Consider the following 18,824-nt stretch of genomic DNA (forward strand, 5'->3'; position numbering starts at 1 on the left):
CTGCCGAGCCCAGTGCAATAGACCCTTCCTGTCAGTCTTCCAGACTGTCTTGGGCTGAAGATCTGTTTCACTGTCATTTTGTGGCTTCTGCTGCTCTAGAATTTGTTTAGAGTAATTTTTTACAGGTATTACATGGGCTATGGGGAAGAGCTAGAGCAGCTCCGTCCTTCTACTCTGCCATCTTGGCTTTGCCCCCCACTGCATTCTTTATAATAACTTTTGCCCTTTGAATGATTAAGCACTAATATCTATTGTTACTAAATATTTTTTTAAAGTATTGATATTGATGCTGATATGAGAAGTATGGATTTTGTATTCTTAAAATACTCCTAGCTTTTTTCTTTTATTGTTAAGCAGTCATATTCTGATGATTTTATTGTGACTTCCAGACAACTTGTCTGGGGCTTGTACCTGCTGGCCTACAATGCCTGGGCAATAAGCCCTAAGTGCTTAATCCCTTTTGGGGAGCTCCTTTGTAGCTTTGAGAGCTTTCCTAAGCACTCGTTATTTAAGTTAACCTGCTCATTGTAATGAGGGGTGTTAGAAACTCCCTTTAAATCACTCTTGAAGTGGCAAGAGATCCATTACGGTGCATTTTGACTGCCTTTTGGTAGAGGGACCCCCCAAAATTTGCCTGTATCTCTGAGGGGCCTGCTTGGGATGCAGGGATCCATGGCTACGTTTTGGTGTGCTCTGTATAGAAAGGGACACTTCAAAATTTTGTCCAGAGTCGATTGGATGGCATTGTGGGAACAGCAATAATGATGGGTAACAATAACAACAGCCTTTCTATGGCCCCGACCATGTGCCAGGCACTGTGCTAAGAGCTTTACACATATGATCTCATTCGATCCTCACTACAACCCTGGGAGTTAGGATAAGGAGAAAGGCATCATGGAAGTTTTCACCCTAGACAGTTTTATTTTTCACTGAAGTAAGGGGTTAGATCTGGTTGACCTCAGGTCTCTATTCATTACAGAACTACATGTTCTAGTATCTCTGTAAGGAATAAGCTTTCCTTCTATGCCAGGAACCTACATTTTCTTTTACTTTTAAGTAGGTTACTCTTATGCTCTTTAAGAGGCAGCTGGGTGGTCCTGACACTTGAAGTGTGAACCTGGGCAAGTCACTTAACCTCTGTTTGCCTCAGTTTCCTCAACTGTAAGATGGGGGTGATAATAATAATAGCACTTACCTCCCATAGTTGTAAGGATAAAATGAGACAATAATTGTAAAGTACTTAGCACAGTGAGATAATATATGTAGATGTTTTCATTATTCAATGATAAACTTGGTGTGTGTGTGTGTGTGTATGTGTGTGTGTGTGTGTGTGTGTGTGTGTGTGTGTGTGTTCAAAGTAGAGGGGTCTTTTAATGGGAAAGGGAGAGAGCAAGTCACCAAGTATTTTCTGGAGCAAGTAGCAGTTTGATTGTAGTGACTGAGCCCAGAATAAAGAGGTCCTTCCATGAGAGTGGGACCGAGTGAGGATCTCACCCCTGCCTCCCTGGACCAAGCTGACTCAAGTCTTTAAAAATACTCATTTGATTTCTCACATGAAGTGTGAGGTGATGTCTTCTAGTCAATATCAGGTCCCCAGGTCCTTTGGGCAGAGCCCCAGCATTAGGGGCCAATCTTTCCCTCTAAGAAAGAGACATGATTTTCTTTTCCTTTTAAAAATTGTTTTTAGGTCTGGGAAGGCAGTTTTGTCAGGAATAAAGACACTAACCCACCGGAAATTTGCAGAATGATGTTTGTTAAATTTTATCACGATGTATTTGGAAGTATGTAAGAATGAGTTGATTAGAAACTTTGTGACATAGCCTTTCCCAATACTCATTAGTAAGACTCCCTCCAGCTGGTGGATTGCTCCAGCTTGAGAGTTCTGAGCTGGACTAAAGTTGATTGGGTGTTGGTGCCAAGCCCACTACCAATATAGAGAGTCTCTGTGTGCAGAGGGCCATTGGGCTACCTATGGAGGAGTGAACCAGCCTAGCTCAGAGATGAAGCGGGTCAAAGGTTTTCCAATGAGTAATGAGGTTAGGCTTGAGTGAGGCTACTGTACCGAGAGAGAGAGAGAGAGAGAGAGAGAGAGAGAGAGAGAGAGAGAGAGAGAGAGAGTCCTGTTCTTTAGGAGACTATTACAATAACCTAGATAAGAAGAGATATGACTTTAGGGTGACTTTAGTCGGAGTGGGAAGGGAAGATCAGACCTAATAGATGTGACACAGGTGGAAATGATAGGATTTGGAGGGATAGGGAAGGAAGGAGGGAGAAAGGAAGGAAGGAAAGGAAAGGAAAAGGAAAGGAAAAACTAAAGAAGAAAGAGAGAGAAGAAAAGAAAGCTTATTTAGAACAAGGCGATGTCACTTCCTTGAGCTCAGGGACTGTCTTGCTTTTCTGTATCTAATGCTTAAGCATAGCACTTGGTCCACAGTGAGTAATGAATGAATGGATGAAAAAACCTTCATTAAGCCCTTTGTATGTCCAGAGCAAAATGCTAGATACTGGAACTACAAATAGAAAAGCTTAATAATAAAGTGCCTTTCCTTCAATCCGTTTGCCTCTGAGCCTCAGTTTCTCCATCTGTAAAATGAGGTTAATAATAACTGGTATATATCCTCCTCCCAGGCCTGTCAGAAGGTTCAAATGAGCTAAGGCATCCAAAGCCCATCTGCACACCTTTAAGTATGACAAATATGTGGATTGTCTTTGCCATTAATGATACTGAGACATCACATAGAAGGCAAAGCAAAGCCACAACAGGAGGATTGTTATTTTTTTTTAATGTTCTTGCCAGATGCTAGGTTTCCGTGGAATGAAGAAATATATCAGTTGAAGAAATAATAGGCATTATAGTTATAGAAATTGTGTCGCTTTCCTAAGCGCTCATTATCTCGGAGGTCTTTATGGTCTTCTACGATTGATTCCTGAAAACATCTTTGTGCATCTGTCTTGGAGAAAGAGTCTTGGAGTTCCTGGAGGCAGGTCTGTGGCTGGGCCACCCCAGCGTTGGGAATCCACTTCAGAAGGAAATCTTTTTCTTCCTGGCTCTCCGCATCAGGAATCTGTGGATATTCTTGTGGTTCATTGATGAAACGGTGACAGGGAGAAAAGAGTGGTTTTTGGTTGGCCAACTCTGGTAGAACATTAGGCTTGCTGAGGCTCACAGGGTCGCGCCACACTATATATTGGTCAAGCCGACTGGGCTTCATGTTGTCGTGGGGTTCATTGATGAAACGGTGACAGGGAGAAAAGGGAGGTTTTTGGTCCACCAAATCTGGTAGAATACTAGGCTTGCTGAGGCTCACAGGCTCAGGCCACACTATATATTCGTCAAGCTGACTGGGCTTCATGTTGTCTTGGGGTTCATTGATGAAATGGTGACAGGGAGAAAAGGGAGGTTTTTGGTCCGCCAGCTCTGGTAGAACACTAGGCTTGTTGAGGCTCACAGGGTCATGCCACACTATATATTGGTCAAGCTGACTGGGCTTCATGTTATCATAGTAGAGAAGATCCTCAGGCTTGACACAGGTTTGGTAGGTAGGCCTGATCGATAGCTGCCTCCAGTACAAAGCATCATTCCTATAAGTATCTGTGATTTTTGGGTATGGGTTTGGTTCATAAATCTTATAGAAATTGTACATGTTTTCTTTTGTATTGTAGTCAGGAGGGAAAGCATATGGAGATGGTGGTATTAGTCTATCTCTGATTATCTCTTCAATTTCAAAAATTTTGTTCTTGGGGGCCACAGGTCCTGCTGGAGTGCTCCCCTTAATGAGCATCATCTCAGCCTGACTGGGCACCACAGAATGTACTGTGCATAGGACACGAGGTGTGCATTTGGGACACAAAGGTAACCTTTGTGGGATCACTACGGAGTCTTGGGGCCTGCGGCCCTGCAAAATACGTGCAATACGGCCTTCCAAAGGTCTGGTAGGAAGAAATGCTGGGTGGGAATGTTCTTGCTGTGAGGAAGGAGAAGACAAAGAAGGGAAGAGATTGGCATCACAAGTCATTGGCACTCCTCTGCTATGGCTCAGTTTTTATAAACTGTTTGGGGCTTCTAGTTTCAAGAGCTTTATTATTAAACTTCTAAAATTGTAACACTTAAAGTAACATATTCAGGGACATTTAAATACTTGGATGGGCCCCCTTTTCAGTTATGGGATTGATGGTCTTTTCAACTATAATGGATTATTCGTATCAATCACCAAGTATTTCTTTAGAATTTACCATGTTCTAGGCCTTGAACCAGGCAGTAGACCCAAAGGAACTATCCCACGCTCTCAAGGAGCTCTCATTGTGTTAGGATGACAAGACAAGGCCAACGAATCAATAAATTGAGAGATTTCTGAAGTATTTGCCCTTTCACCAGGCACAGGATTAGGTTTCTGGGGATACAGAAACAAAAATGGGAAGAGTCCTGCCTGTAAGTATTGACATTCTTAGAGTTGGCTGAAATGTAAGCCTTTCCCCACTTGGTCCCGACTTATCCTGTCCAGTTTCATTCTATATTTTTCCACTTATTGTACTCTGTGTTGCAGTCAAATTATCCTTCCATTCTTCACTTAGGATATTCCATCTCCCACCTCCAGGCCTTTGCATCTGTCAGTGGTCTCTTCTTGCCTCTCTCAGGGAATCACCCTCTTTCTTCAGGATGGAACTTAAGCATCGTATTCTATAAAGTCTTTTCTAATTTCCTCCATTACTAGCCTCCTCCATTACTAGCCTCCTCCCTTTCTGACAGCCTTATGTTTCTTCTGGTTATATTTATTCTTTATAAAATTATAGCTCTATCTCTTGTCTCCCTGATTGAGTATGAGCTACTCAGTAGTAGGGCTTATTTCATGTGCCAGTTCCATGGCACATAGTAGGGTGTTTACTACATACTTGGCAATTGGGTAGACTAGTTCTTGTTTAAATTATTAATTTAAATTGTTTTATTAAATTAATTTAATATTTAATTTAAACTATTTTAATTAAATTAATTTAAACTTAAATTAATTTAAATTTTAAAAATTAAATTAATTTTAACGTCTAGATAGATAACATAGAGAAAGAGAGAGAGAAGTACAGATATTTGAATTACTTAGCTCAATGAGTTCAATTTTATTTCCAAAAACAAACAAACACTGGACTTAAGAACTAGGAGACCTGGGTTCAGATGCCAGCTTTGCTAATGATGTTGCTATGGGCACTTTGCCTTTCCTGTAAGACTCAGTTTCCTCTTCTAGTGTCTTCTTGCATCTCCCAGGGTGTTTGTGAGGAAGGTTGTTATGTATATATGAATGATCATTATTATTGGTGGATTTTAAGGCTGAAGGGAACACTAGAGGCATTGGTCCAAACCCTGACTCCTTTGAGAGCCTAAGAGGTCAAATAGTTGATTTGGGGTCACATACATCACAAGGAACAGAAGCCAGGATTCAAACCCAGGACTTCCGACTATAAACTTAGCACCCATCCCACCATATAACAATAGCCTTTGTCTCAACATGTCTCTTTAAATGAGGAGGAATTCTTTTAGTCTTCTTTAGTTTTTCTAAACCATATTATTCAAAGGCACCTTTAAAATAGTATAATTAGAGTAAGCCTGTCCCAAAACCGAGTTGTTCCATAGGAAACCCAGCAGTGCCCAAGCTCACCAGGCTTTCCTATCTCCCATCCCCCCCAATAAATGTAATGCCAAGATTATGAGAAACACTGCTTTGGAGATTTTGTCCTCTTAACAATAAATATTTATTTAATGTTAACTCATCTCTGTAATTATTTTATGTGTGTTCTTTTTGTAAAATTTGTATAATTGCATATTTCTTTCTGAATAAAATAAGACTACTTCCTGGATGGTCACAGCACCCTTGATGGAGTGTAGGGTGGGGTTGGGATGAGGTAGGGAGAAGCTGTGGTCTAAGTGTTCAGTGGCAGTGTGAGATACAGGAAAGTGGAATAATCAGTTTGGCCTTCAGATTTCACGGGATGAAATTGCCTGGGCTGCTCCAGCAGAAAGATCAATCCATCAGTCATTTGGCATTTATAAAATAGTTACTATTTCCTTCCTGGTCACTGGAGGGGCGCTACCAGTCAATGAGCCTATGCTTCTGCTTTGCTTGGAGGAAGGCTAGAGTGGGAATACAGTCAACATAAGCTCAGATTTTTTTTTAAAGTCCCTGTCAATTTCCCAGCTTAGCATTGTAATGGACGAGAATTCAGACCAGTCTCGCTTTCGTTTTCCCAAGGATTCATTGCATCGAAACTGGGGTCTCACTGTAGTGAAAACGATTTGAAAGCATTAACTTTCTTTAGACTCTTCTGTAGGTATACAGGGGGCCCAATGTGAGATTCCCCACTTTTTATTAAAATCCTTGGTGAAAACACAAGCCATGGATGTCTATGTTGTTTCCTTTACTTCACCAAAAATTCAGTTACACAACATGTAACTGATGTCCTGAAGTCTTTGTTGGTTGGGCTTAGTAATTTTCATGTTGTCAGTCAAACAACAATATTTACTGAGGTCTGCTACATGCTGTAATACAGCCAACTCTCAATTATTAAGGCTAATGGGAGGAAGCAGTGGTCTGTTTTATCCAAGAGTGAGATAATGTAACAAGACATGCAAATATGCACCAATTCAAAGGATTTGTGAACATCTTCATTCAAATTAAATGCCCTATACCCCATATAGTTGTGGTCAGCCTAGCCTAATCATATGGTGAAGGGGTCAAGGTAAAGGTGAGAGTCAATATCCCTTGACCACTAACAACAGTGAATGGGCTAGAGGGAGTCAAAGCCTGAGGAAGAAGCCAAGTGCCTAAAGAATTCACCAACTGGACCACCCCCTCCCCCAGAATAACTGAGAGCTGACTGTAATTACTTACAAGTGGTGAGTCAAATCCTATCTGTCCAGTTAAAGTGGCTATCTCCTTTTCATGAAAATCATCCAGTTCAAGGGGGTTCATGGGACCTAAACCTTAATGGAAATGTTATAGATCTTATTATTTGGTTAGAAAATAGGGTGAATAGAATCACATCATTCACTGAGGGTTACGTCCATAATTTAAGTATCCCAAGAGGAATGGGACTGGGCCTGGGATTTTTACTGGTTCATAGGGAACTCTCAGGGATGAAAAGCCTTCTTTCCAATGCAGATCAATAACTGCTCTACAATATATAGTTTTGAAATATTCACCTAGGGCAGTGAGAGGTCAAGTGACTAGCCTAGGTACACAAAGTGTGTCAAAGGTGGGACTTGAACCCAGGGTTTTCTGAGTCTGATGTGTTATCTGATAAGATAAAACCATTACCTACTGTGGTCAAGACAACATGGAAATCACTTCTATCCCCTGGCCCCCAAAATATTACCAAAATAAAGACCCATTCTGTACCTCCTCCCAACCCATCCAAAACTGTTATCAGTGCTTTGATGGAGAAATGGGGGTGAAGGCTGTGAACAAAGAAGGGATGGGACTTCCTAGCATTGCCTCCTGCCAAACAAAAGATTTTTCCTCTTTGCTCACACTAAAGATAATCCATACCTGTAAAATCATGTGTGTAGCTTGTTATCCAATGGGACCGCTCCAGATTTCTTTGTATGTTGGCTTCCTTTAGAGAGCATAAAGGATCCAGGGTGGTTAAGGTGGTATTTGGTGCCAAGAGTTTTGGAGGTTTGGGGTAGAATATCTGTTTTTTATTTTCAATATGTTTAGGAAGCTAGGATATAAACACAATGATTATGATTATTAGTAACTTCCAGTAGCATGAGGACCCTCAAAGCTTATCCCATGCTGTTGTCATTGTGACCAGGTAGGCTCTGAACCTGTACAAAGTCCTCCTCAAATATACCTTTGTGATAGGGAGGTGACCACAGGGCCTCTCAAAGGTCAGTGCTGGCAGAGGAAGATAGGTTGACCCACTCCAGAAAAGCCATCAAGTAAGGTCTTGGCAAGAGATCAAGTCTCTGTTGTGAGGCCCTGGCTAGGACCTGCCTAGTTCAGGATAGACAGACCCACTCACCAGCAGCCTGCCCCCTAGGGGGTGAATTCTCTGACCTTGCCAACCAATGAAACAATGAAGTATCCCTAAAGGGCTCTCAATCCTCTGCTGTCACAGTGATTATGACAGAGAGGGGAGGGGAAAGGGGACTGAGGGGGTGATAAGCACAGAATTTAGGTTTTCTACCAAGATTCATCTGACCATTTATAATCTGTTAGATCTTTACTTAGTGGTCAATGAATGACATACTATTGAAGATATCCATATCTGTGACACCCATGGTTCAGAGCCCCCGCGTCTGTCCTTACGCAGACTGAGATACTGTGTATTAACCCATAATATGTTTGTGAAATTGCTTTTTTTAATACAAGTATAAATAAAGCCATAGGATTAGAAGATGTAGGCAGCTATATAGCATAATGGATAGAGCATCGGCCTTGGTGCTCCTACAGGTCAGGAGAACCTGGATTCAAATCCTGCCTCAGACACTTACTAGCTATGTGACTCTAGGCAAGTCACATATCTGATTGTCTTAAAGGAAAAAAAAATCATCTAGCCTAAGTCCCTCATTTTTTACAGATAAGTAAACCAAAGCCCAGAAAAATCAGGTAACTTCTCCAAGGTCATACAAATTAATCTTCAGAGGCAGGGTTTGAATTCAGGCTCTGTGACTCCTGGATTAGTACATTTTTTGCTGAACAATAGTCTTGGGTCCAAAAAGTTGACTTTGTAGGTAGACGATGAGGGCCTCACTGCTCTACAGTTTGGGTGATGTGGTCATTCCTGCCTTCTAATACAGGTGGTGACCTGCTCGCTCCTCAAAGCCTCCTCAAACCCAGGCAGACTCAGCCCTCCAGTAGGGGCACTTGGGCTCTCCCAAGCATTCTCTGGACTGGCTTGGTCACAGACCAAGTCTAGGTCAGTACTGTACGGCTACTCTTAAACTCTCTCAGGGCCTGAGGAACAATCCCGTTGAACAGAAATATACATAGGCCCCTCCTCACCACTCTGGGCTATGGGCCTCCATTTGTACATTTCTCTATACATAGAAAGCCACTCACAATAATGACCCTTGTACAGCTTAAACACAACCACTTACTTTTCAATAAAGCAAAAAAAATAACAGTAGTGTCACAGGTACTTATATATTGAAACACACTGTTGCTGTCCTTTGTTCTTGGAGAGGACCAGGGACATCACAGGTGAGGTTTTGCTTTGCTCATGAATTGGATTTAAATGAGGCCAAGCCATGTGAAGTGATCAGCCTCAGTCTCTCTCCTCCATCATCAAAGTCCAGTGGCAAGATAAGAGTCAAGATGACTGGTGATGGCCCAGGATGCAGCGAGTGACCTTGGCCTTGCAAAATTAAAGTCTTTCCCAGGTTTCAATTCATCTGACACAATACTAATTCAGTCACCAAGGGAGAGGTAAGAACTGAGACAAAAGACAGCCCAATTTAATTGCAATACTATCTATTTGGGAGGGGAAGACCTTTAGAGCTTCTGGCCAGAACAGAAAACAATTGTTATTTACACTCATTCTAAGTCATCAAAATCTAAGCAATGAGTCACAAAGATTTGGGTTGGGGGTAATTATTGACCATTCCACGAGAGCCAGCCAGAGCGGTATGAGTTTAATGGGCTTTTTTAAAGCCTGTTTTTTCAGGGCTGTATTTCAAGAAATCATAGATGAAAACTGAACAGGACAAAAAGGAAACTGTTTCAGCTTTTTGAAAAAGAGTAAAAGTAAAAAAGAAACAGTTTTTAAAACTTTTTTAAAAAAATCTAGATTCTCAAACTCCCAAGTGTCTTACAAATGCAGACACAATAAAATATAATACACAATAAACCTGGGTCAGGCTCTCCTACCAATGTACTCAGGATCTATTAGGGGAGAGTAAGCACATAATGGTAGAAGATCTTGAGAAGGAAAACCAATGTGTTCAGAGTACCGCACAACTCTCAAGAGTTGTAGATGCTAGGTTTTGAGGTTGTTAGTCTATTCAGGAACATCCAGACCACTCAAAGCTGTTTCTTTGTGAAATACTCATCTCTTGGTACTTACTCTGTTCTCCAGGTGGACAAAACCTCTTTTCTTCCATATTATTCTTGGGAGTTAAAGGCAGATATCATCTCTCAGGTGAAACATGAAATATGTTCCCATTATTGGAAGCACAATCATGTTTAAGTTGGAAAAATTCCTAAATAATTTATACACTTATTTTACAACCAAGTGGTCAGAGGTAGAGGTGAGTATAATATTCAGCACAGTGGGTCCAGACTTCATATGTACCTCCGACCATTGTAGTCTGAAAGGTCCCGAAAGTGAGCCCAGGCCTTTTGTATTAGAAAATTTTCCAGCACAAGAAGAGAACAGATACAATATCCAGACTATTCTCAGTCTGTATCCGATGTAACACCTGGCTGTAAAGTAATGTATCTGACCTAAGCAGTAGGAATATTACCTTCTTGTTTTCCTGGAGGAATGATGTTCTTTCCATTTGCTTTTGGGTAGAGAAAAGCTAAGTTCTTAAACAATCAAAAGGATAGCTTTGAAAATATTGGGTCTGTTTGTCACTTTCCCTTCCCCTATTCCCCCACCGGGCTGGGAAAGGGGTGACAGTCACACAGCATACATCCTTCTCAAAAAGTGCCAGGCATGGCTTGTGCTCTGGAGCTTTAACACGAAGGGCAAATGTGCAGAAATCAGGAAACTTGTCATTTAAAAGATAATAAACCTGATGGACATTTCCCTACCTTCAGTGAATCAATTAAACTGAAAAATTAACCTTCTGAAGTGACTCTTAGCACTCAAACAAGCAATAGCAGTAGCTCTATGGAAACTCAAGAAACAAGAGTGAAATCTATTAGATGTCCATCGAAAGAGACCAAAGAGCTATTCCTTGGGAGAAATTCCCTTGGGTTTTGAAACTAATGCTTAGATTTGCCCACCGGGCTCAACTGGCTTATCTTCATCATGAGGTTGGACATGCCAGGGCCCTGGAATCATCTAGGTAGGAGACAACACCAAGAGAATTGTTGGTTTTCTCCTGAGGCATATTTCCAACAACCATGATCCTCCCCTGTGAAAAGCTTCCCTGGAGGTCACCAAGTCAGCCATTTCTCAGTCTCTGGGCTTTTGTAAAGCAGTGTAGCTTTAAGTTAGTCAAAAAGCCTAGTTTCTCTCTCTCTTATCACAGAAGCTAGTGAGAACTTTTCAAGGTCATTATATGAGGATCAGTAAAGTTTGGGTTTGCAATATTCTCAGTGTTTGTCTAGTGAATCTGTAGTGGAGGTGCCCAAAACATTCAAATATTCAAATTGAATTCCACTCAGGCACATTCCCTCCACCCTCCACCGGTCCACCCTGACTGGCCTAGCCCTGTCAATCAATATGACAACCAATCAGTCTTTCAGGCAATAAGCACCTACTGTGTGTCAGGAATGGAGCTAGGCACTAGGGATGCCTCCTCCACAAACATTGTCTGGTCTGCCTTCTTACTGCACACTCTAGAGACTTGGTCTTGGCAGAACTTCTGGTGAGTAGTGACCTAGAACACAACTTCAGGAGACTCCCCTACCATCCCTCACTTTATCTTTCCCTCTTCTGGCTATCTCCTCCACAGCCTCCATGCTAAGCTACCTTTCCTCCTCCCTTCCATTCATCATAGAATGATTAACCATGACTAAGTCATTCCCATCATTGTTCCTGCATAGGGCATACCACTCTTCCTGGGTTGGGGTCCTACTCACCATCTCTGTAACTTTCTGACTAAAGTTCCCATTTATGGCCACTCTGCCCCTAAAAGTTGTAAGAAACAACTTGGGTTGTTTCTCCTATTTGAAAGTAAGCCTCTTGAGGGGAAGGCTGCCTTGGCTTTTATATCTTTTTTTCTCTAGAGCCTGCACAACAATTACACTAGGCATGCTGGTATTTTACTCAGTTGATGGCCCAGTGTCAATCACCAAGTGTGGGTAACTGGGGGCCTGACATGGTGTCTAGAATCACTCAGAAGACTTAGTCGCTATCAGTAATCTGGGGGATGCCAGTCCTTGAATCCCAACCAGTGCAAATTTCCTGACTGTCAAGAGGCAAGTAAGCTGGTGTTTGGGATGGCTACCCTGGAATTCTCCAGTTGAGAAGAAAGACAGGCCTTCAAGCCAGGTGCAAGAAACATAATGTCACATGATAGTAGGGAATGATTTTCATCTTTGCCCTTGTTTCTCTCTATCTGCCTCTGCCTCTATGTAGCTAGCTAGTTATCTAGAATAGTGGCACTCCCTCTACTAATCAGTCTTTCTGTGTCTGTCCATTCATCCATTCATTTATCTATTATGTGTCTGAAACATAAATACAAAATATAAAATTTATCTAAAAGACAAATATAAGGTATTTTTATCTACTTGGAAGCTATATGTGAAAGATAAATACAAAATACAAAGTACAAATGCAACTTATTTATAGTAAAGAGACCAATAAAAACATAAATGTTACGTATGCATGCAGAATGTGAAAGTCTATGAAAGTCCTCTCCTCCACTGTCTCTTGGTGGCAGAGAGGTGAGCCTGGGCTCTCAGGCCTCTGGGAAAAGAGCTGGCATAGCCAGATCACCCAGCACACTGGAAGGGTTTGACGGACAGCTCTGGTGACATACTGTGTGGGTGCTCTCTGAGGACCAGCTAAGCCAAGTTAGCTGAAGCCCCAGACCGGGTCAGTGGCTTGCCTGCAGGATTCTTATTTGCTCCCTCCCTCACCTTAGTCATCAATTCATTTTTCTATCTTAAGCTTCTCAAGATTATGAGTTATACCCATATGGTAATACCCAGCACACCTAATTAAAATCAGGAAGAGTAACTATGCAGATAGCCAAAGGCTCGTTTCCAGGTGTTGGTTACCCGTGAGCAGCCCAGCATCCATCCTGGGGAAAACGTGCAGCAACTAGTGAAGTCTAACTTCCACACCCTTCCTCGCTTCTGCCTAAGGCATAAGAAGGTGTCTCTTCAGCATTGTCCCCATGTTTGAAGGGATAGACTCTTTTGAAGGGTAAGCTGCAAATACCCCCACCCCCAGGAAAGGTAAGCCCTGAATGCTTGTCATCTTTGGACACCTCAGAATGAATGAGTTATCAGGTTCTTTCCCACAGGACAGCTCACTGAGAGCAACATCCTGATAAAGAAAGGGATGCGGGGTAAGTTTTAGAGAGGGAATGGGGAAGAGTCAGAGCACTGTGGACAAATGTCTCACGTTGGCTTGGGGAAGCTGCCCTGTCAACGGTGGGTGTTTAATGAATGTGTGTTTGATTTTGTAGAATTAGAATCAGAGATAAAGCATTTGTTAAGCATCTGTTGTGTGCCAGGTAATTGAATCCATATATGGGCAAGACAATCCCTGCTCTCAGGAAACCTCCATTGGAGAGGGAGAAGACAGTGCATAAAGGGAAGCGGAAATGGGGGTCTGCAGTCCAGTGAGCAGACATGGGGTGCAGATGGTAAGTGTCCAGGATCCAGATAAGATGTGGGAGGCTGAAAGCCGTGGAAATTAAGCTTTGCCTAATGAACAATTTTCCCTGATGACCCAGGTACTGGACCACCAAATTCTCTCTATCAGATTTTTAAAGATCACCAGTATGGGAGTGGTGAGGATGGCTCACACCTTGGAGTCAAAGGTCTAAGAAATCCAAGGGCCCTTGACCAAGAAGTAATCCAGAGCAAATAAACAAAGTCCACTGATGACAAATGCAGGTAATATTCCTAGGAAGAGGAAGAGCAAAGTGCAGGCACAGTGGGAGATGCCTTGTTCCATGTAAGGTTGGGTTCAGCTAAGAATCACAGTGCATGATGAGTCAGCCATGAGTCAGTAGGGTTGGGACTCTGATAGAAACTGAAAGGAAACAGTATATTATGGCAACCATAATATACTCCTTATCATTTCTAATGTATCACATCCAGTGGAGGTGTTCAGTGAAGGTCTCTCAGTGCACCCAATGTTGCAGTGGATAGAGCCCTGGACCTGGAGGCAGGGGGCCTGGACTAAAATTTGGCCTCAGGCACTTCCTAGCTGTGTGATCCTGGGCAAGTCACTTAACCTCTATCTGCCTCAGTTTCCTCATCTATAAAATGGAGATAGTACTGTTGCTTCTCTGCCAGGGTTGTTGCTGTAAGGATCAAATGTGGTCATATTTGTAAAGGGCTCAGCTGAGTGCCTGACACCTTGTAGAGGGCCATGCGACTGTCAGTTGTTAGATTATTGTTAATAATAACAATTATTATTATTCATATTGAATTTGGCCAAGAGGATATGGTGAGCATGGGAACAGTATAAACAAGTCATAAAGGCTGGATAGGACAAGGTATGTTAGGGAGACAGTGATCAGATCTGGTTGGCAAAATAGAAGGCTGGGAAATGGGAAAGATGAGGCTTAGATGGGGAACAGTGAGAGGTCTGGGCTTCAGAGGATCCTGGATTTAGCACTAGCATGAACCTTGGAGGCTGCTGAGGCCCACCCTCCCATTTTACAGATAAGGAAACTGAGGCCTACAGAGGTTAAATGACTTGCCCAAGGTCACCAAGCCTGGTCTTTATGGTTCCAAGTCAACCACTGCCTCTTCAGGCTTCTGGAGGCTTGATTCATTAAGGACTAGGGAGCTACTGAACATTCCAGGACAGGCATGTGGGCATGATTGATTGAGATGATAAAAGCAGCACGGTAATCAGTGCCCTGGAGAATATGAAAGATTTCTGTAGAGAGAAATATAATTCAAAGGGACCCTCACAGGCAGTCTTTGCCTTATTCCTTGCTCCAACCCCCTTTCCCACTCTATGTGTTGCCTTCCCTATTAGAATATAAGCTCACTGAGGACAGGAATTGTATGGCTTTCTTGTATTTACATCCCCAGTGCTTAACACATGGTGTCTGGTGCACAGTAGGTACTTGTTACATGCTTTTCATTTATTCTTTCACTCATTCACTCATTCATTTTCAACAAGGCTAGAACTAGAGAAAATGCCACTGTAACATTAGGAGATTTGTGTTAGACAGGAGTGGAATGGGTCCTCAGATTTTTGAATAGCATGGATCCTCATTACTTCTAGCATGACTGAGGCATGCTTTTGCTTGGAGATATGGAAGAGACAAGGGAGCCCAGACAGTCCTGGTTTTTGGCTCTGTGTCCCTAGCCCTTATCACAGCACTTGGCTCATGGCAACCACTCGGTGACTGTTCTTTCATTCACTTATGATAATATTTAAGTTACAGGATATTAATATTTATACTATCGAATGATATTAATCATTGAGATGATCAAATAAACACAGTCTCTCCCTGGCCATATTATCATGGTGTCCATCGGGCCGTGGGCTACTCACTCTCTTTCTGCAGCCCACAAACCCAGACTGTCCTGTCTCCTCCAGCTGGTCCCCTTTCCTCTATTTTGTTTCACCTCTACCTTACTCAAAGGCCATTCTACTGCCCTTCCTGACTATATGGCAGGTCTCTTCTCCCAGTCATCTCCAGTGGTATGGAAAGAAAATGGTACCTCCAATCCTGAGTGTTGGAGAATATGACCTCTGACAGGATCATATCCCAACTCTGAGCTTTCATCTCTTAAGTTAGGACAGTAACTATTTCCCTTTCTCATTTAGTTGAACCTTTCTCCATTACTTCTGGTCTCATTTGCATCTTGATTACAAGGTTGAATTTGTCCCTGGCAGTGGGTGCTCTGGGTGACCCCAATTGCTAGTTACAGCTTCCTTTTTTCAACCATGAAGGCTCTCATGATTGCTTCCAAGAAATCAGGAAACAGTAGCCGGCTATATTTAAATGGGAGAGGATCTGGGGCTGAGCCAGCAGAGTCACAAGGGACAAAGGTCAGAATGCAGGTTTCTGGTTTCTGTGTTTAATTGAGCTTTACTAATTGCCACAGGACAACTGCTTGCAAGGGGAGAATTTTAAAGGAGAAAATTGTAGGAGAAAATGTAAAGCAAATGTGAAGTTAAAAGTGTCCATGTGAGGCAGTAGCCCTTCAAAATCCTCCATGGAAATTTGCTTGGGTTTTCAAGGCTATGCCCAGGTTCACAGAAATAACATCAGCCTTCTTCCCAGTGAGTTGAGTAATCAAAATTCCTCTCCAGGGGAAAGGAGCATGGTCCTGTGAAAAATGGGCTTGATCTCAAAATCAGAGGAAATGGGTTAAAATCCTGATCTTGCTACTCAATAGTTGTGTGGCCTTGGGCAACTCACTTTACCTTCCAGGCCTCAGTTTCTTTATTTATAAAATGAGAGGATTGGATTATATGGTCTCTGAGGTCTCTTGCGATTCTGAATCTCTGATGCTATGATCTTTGGTTCATATCTAGTGGTGCAACTCAGAATTTTTTTATTCTTACCAAGATGAAGAAAAGTAGGATAGAACTGTGGTTAGAGGGCCAGCCTAGACGCTGACTAGCTGTATGACCCTGGGTAAGTAACTTAACCCTGTTTACCTCAGTTTCTTCACCTGTAAATTGACTTGGAAAAGGAAAAGGCAAACCACTCCAGGATCTCTGCAAAGAAATCCCCAAAGGGGGTCACAAAGAAGTGGACATGAGTAAAATGATGGAGCCATTGAATTCTAACAGCTTATCATTTGGGGCATCTAGGTGGCACAGTGGATCAAGGGGTGGGCCTGGGCTCAGGAAGACTTATCTTCCTGAGTTCAAATCTGGCCTTGGATACTTACTAGTTGTGTGACCCTGAGCAAGTCACTTAATTCTGCTTGCCTCAGTTTCCTCCTCTATAAAAATGAGCCATATAGGGTCATGAAGAGGTGGACATGGCTGAAAAAGATTGAACAACGAACAGGAAGTCAGGAAGACCCTGAGCTTAAGTCCCACTTTTGATCTATCATGGTGATATTTTTCCTGGTTATGGACTGTGGGTAGATCTCCTAACTCCTCAGAATCCCCAGGTGACTCTCTAGGAAGGGACAGCATAGATTGATAACTGGAAGGGAATTCAAAAACCATCTCATCCAACCCCTCATTTTACAGGTGAGGAAACTGAGGTTCATAAAGGTGAAGTGACTTATCCAAGGCCACACTGGATGAGGTAGAAAGCAGCTGCCCATGTGCACTGATAGAGTCCTACTGATGAAGTCCCACGTTCAAATACAAGACAAAAAGATGAAGAATATTAGTCCAGTGCAGAGAAGACAAGAGACTGTCTACTCTATGGTAGATAGTAGATTGTAGAGAAGACAGAAGACTCTCCAGGTTAATGAGCCCTGAGGAGACAGCAGCTCTAGGGCTTTGAGAAGAGCCCTGAAGGGGAAGACCCAAGACCTTGGGTTGAATTCTGGCTTTACCACATACAAGCTTGAGTGAGTTTGGGTGAGTTAATCATCTTCCTGTGCCTCAGTTTCCTCCCTTGTAAAATGAGGGAGTTGGACTAGGCAGCCTCTGAAGTTCCTTCCAGTTCAAAAGTTTGGTGAGCAGCTTTGGTCTGAGGATCTCAAGGCATGCTGGGTAATACACCATCACATGGAACAATGCATTTACTCATCACAGGAGGACTTTCTGAGATGATGCAGAGTAGTATGATGAATTTCTGAGAATATTAAATCCCAAAGGAAAAAGACCCCTGGGGGTGAAAGCCCATTCTCTGTTCAGCACCCTCCTGGACGTGCTGAGTCATTCTTCTCTCCTACCCTGGCATCCATTACCAGAAGGATGCCTCTAATTGTTTGGTTTACTTTCAAGTCTGGGTCTCATATGCTTTCACTCTTTCTTTGTGACTAGTTTGGGTCTCCCCATCCTGTATCCTTAAGCATTATAAAAATGTGATTCATGTAATATGGTGGCTGCCTACAGTGAGGATAAGTTGACAATAGGAAGTATGATAACTGATCTTTACATCACGAGAGGTGAATGACTTGCCTAGGGTCACTTCTCCCTAACCCTCAGTTTCCTTAGTCCTCACCCTCTCTCCTTTCCTAGGAGCCAGCCTAGCTTGCTGAGCCTGAACTCAGGCTTTCACACCAGGCTCTTTCCAACTCTGAATCACCAAACACTAGTTCACTGGAAGAGACAAGTCCAACTCTCTCATTTTATAGATGAGGGAACTGAGGTCCAGAGAACTGAATTGACTTGAGATGACATGACTTACTCAAGGTCACACAGGTAGGAAATATGAGGGGGATGTTTGAATCTAGGTCATCTAACCCCAGAGCCATGGCCTTTTCCACTTTACCCAGATGTGCTTGGCTTTATTTCAGAAGAAATATAAGAACCACTTACATTGTAATACACGCTCTGCCCAGGCCAATGCAAGGCTTTCTTTTGAGAGTCAGAGGGAAAGACCAGGCTTTCATGTCGATACGGATTACCTGAAAATCCCAGAAAAAACAAACAAACAAACAAACAAGCCAACACTCAGGGGCCAGTGTGGACCGTGTATTTTTAGGTCAGAAACAATCAGGTAGAATGGGGGAAATGACACCTGTTTGTTAAGTGTTCTGCAGATATGATCAGATTTGGTCCTCTCAACAACCCTCGGAGGTAAGGGCTGTGTTATCCTCATTTTACACACAAGGAAACTGAGGCTCTCGGTAAAGGGCTTCACCAACCTTAAAGGATTATAGCTATGCAGTATAGTGAAACTGTACATAAGAGAGAGTTCAGTGACCTAGGAATGATAAAAATTGACCTTTATCTCATGAGAGGTGAGGTCAGTTCCATGACAAATCACATGTGCGAAAGAAACATTCTTGTCACCTCCTGATGCAGAGGAGATGAACTTTAAAGTGCTGGAAGACATTGAACATTTTCAGAGAAGGCTGATGAGACCGTTTGGTTTGGTA

General features: G+C 42.5%; 1 protein-coding gene across 1 annotated transcript in view; it reads right to left on the reverse strand.

Moving 5' to 3' along the window:
* Window positions 1-1,817: 1,817 nt before the first annotated feature.
* SPMIP4 (sperm microtubule inner protein 4) overlaps window positions 1,818-18,824 on the reverse strand; it is a 42,355-nt gene continuing 25,348 nt past the window's right edge. Inside the window, exons 7-10 of the mRNA XM_072650961.1 lie at window positions 18,262-18,350; window positions 7,533-7,707; window positions 6,876-6,967; window positions 1,818-3,965 (exon numbers count right to left, since the gene is read on the reverse strand). Of these exons, the coding sequence (XP_072507062.1) occupies window positions 2,829-3,965; window positions 6,876-6,967; window positions 7,533-7,707; window positions 18,262-18,350 (1,493 nt within the window). The 3' untranslated portion in view covers window positions 1,818-2,828. The remainder of the gene's footprint in view (window positions 3,966-6,875; window positions 6,968-7,532; window positions 7,708-18,261; window positions 18,351-18,824) is intronic.

The sequence above is a fragment of the Notamacropus eugenii genome, chromosome 3 (genome assembly GCF_028372415.1).
Source record: "Notamacropus eugenii isolate mMacEug1 chromosome 3, mMacEug1.pri_v2, whole genome shotgun sequence".
NCBI classification, from domain to species: Eukaryota; Metazoa; Chordata; class Mammalia; order Diprotodontia; family Macropodidae; genus Notamacropus; species Notamacropus eugenii.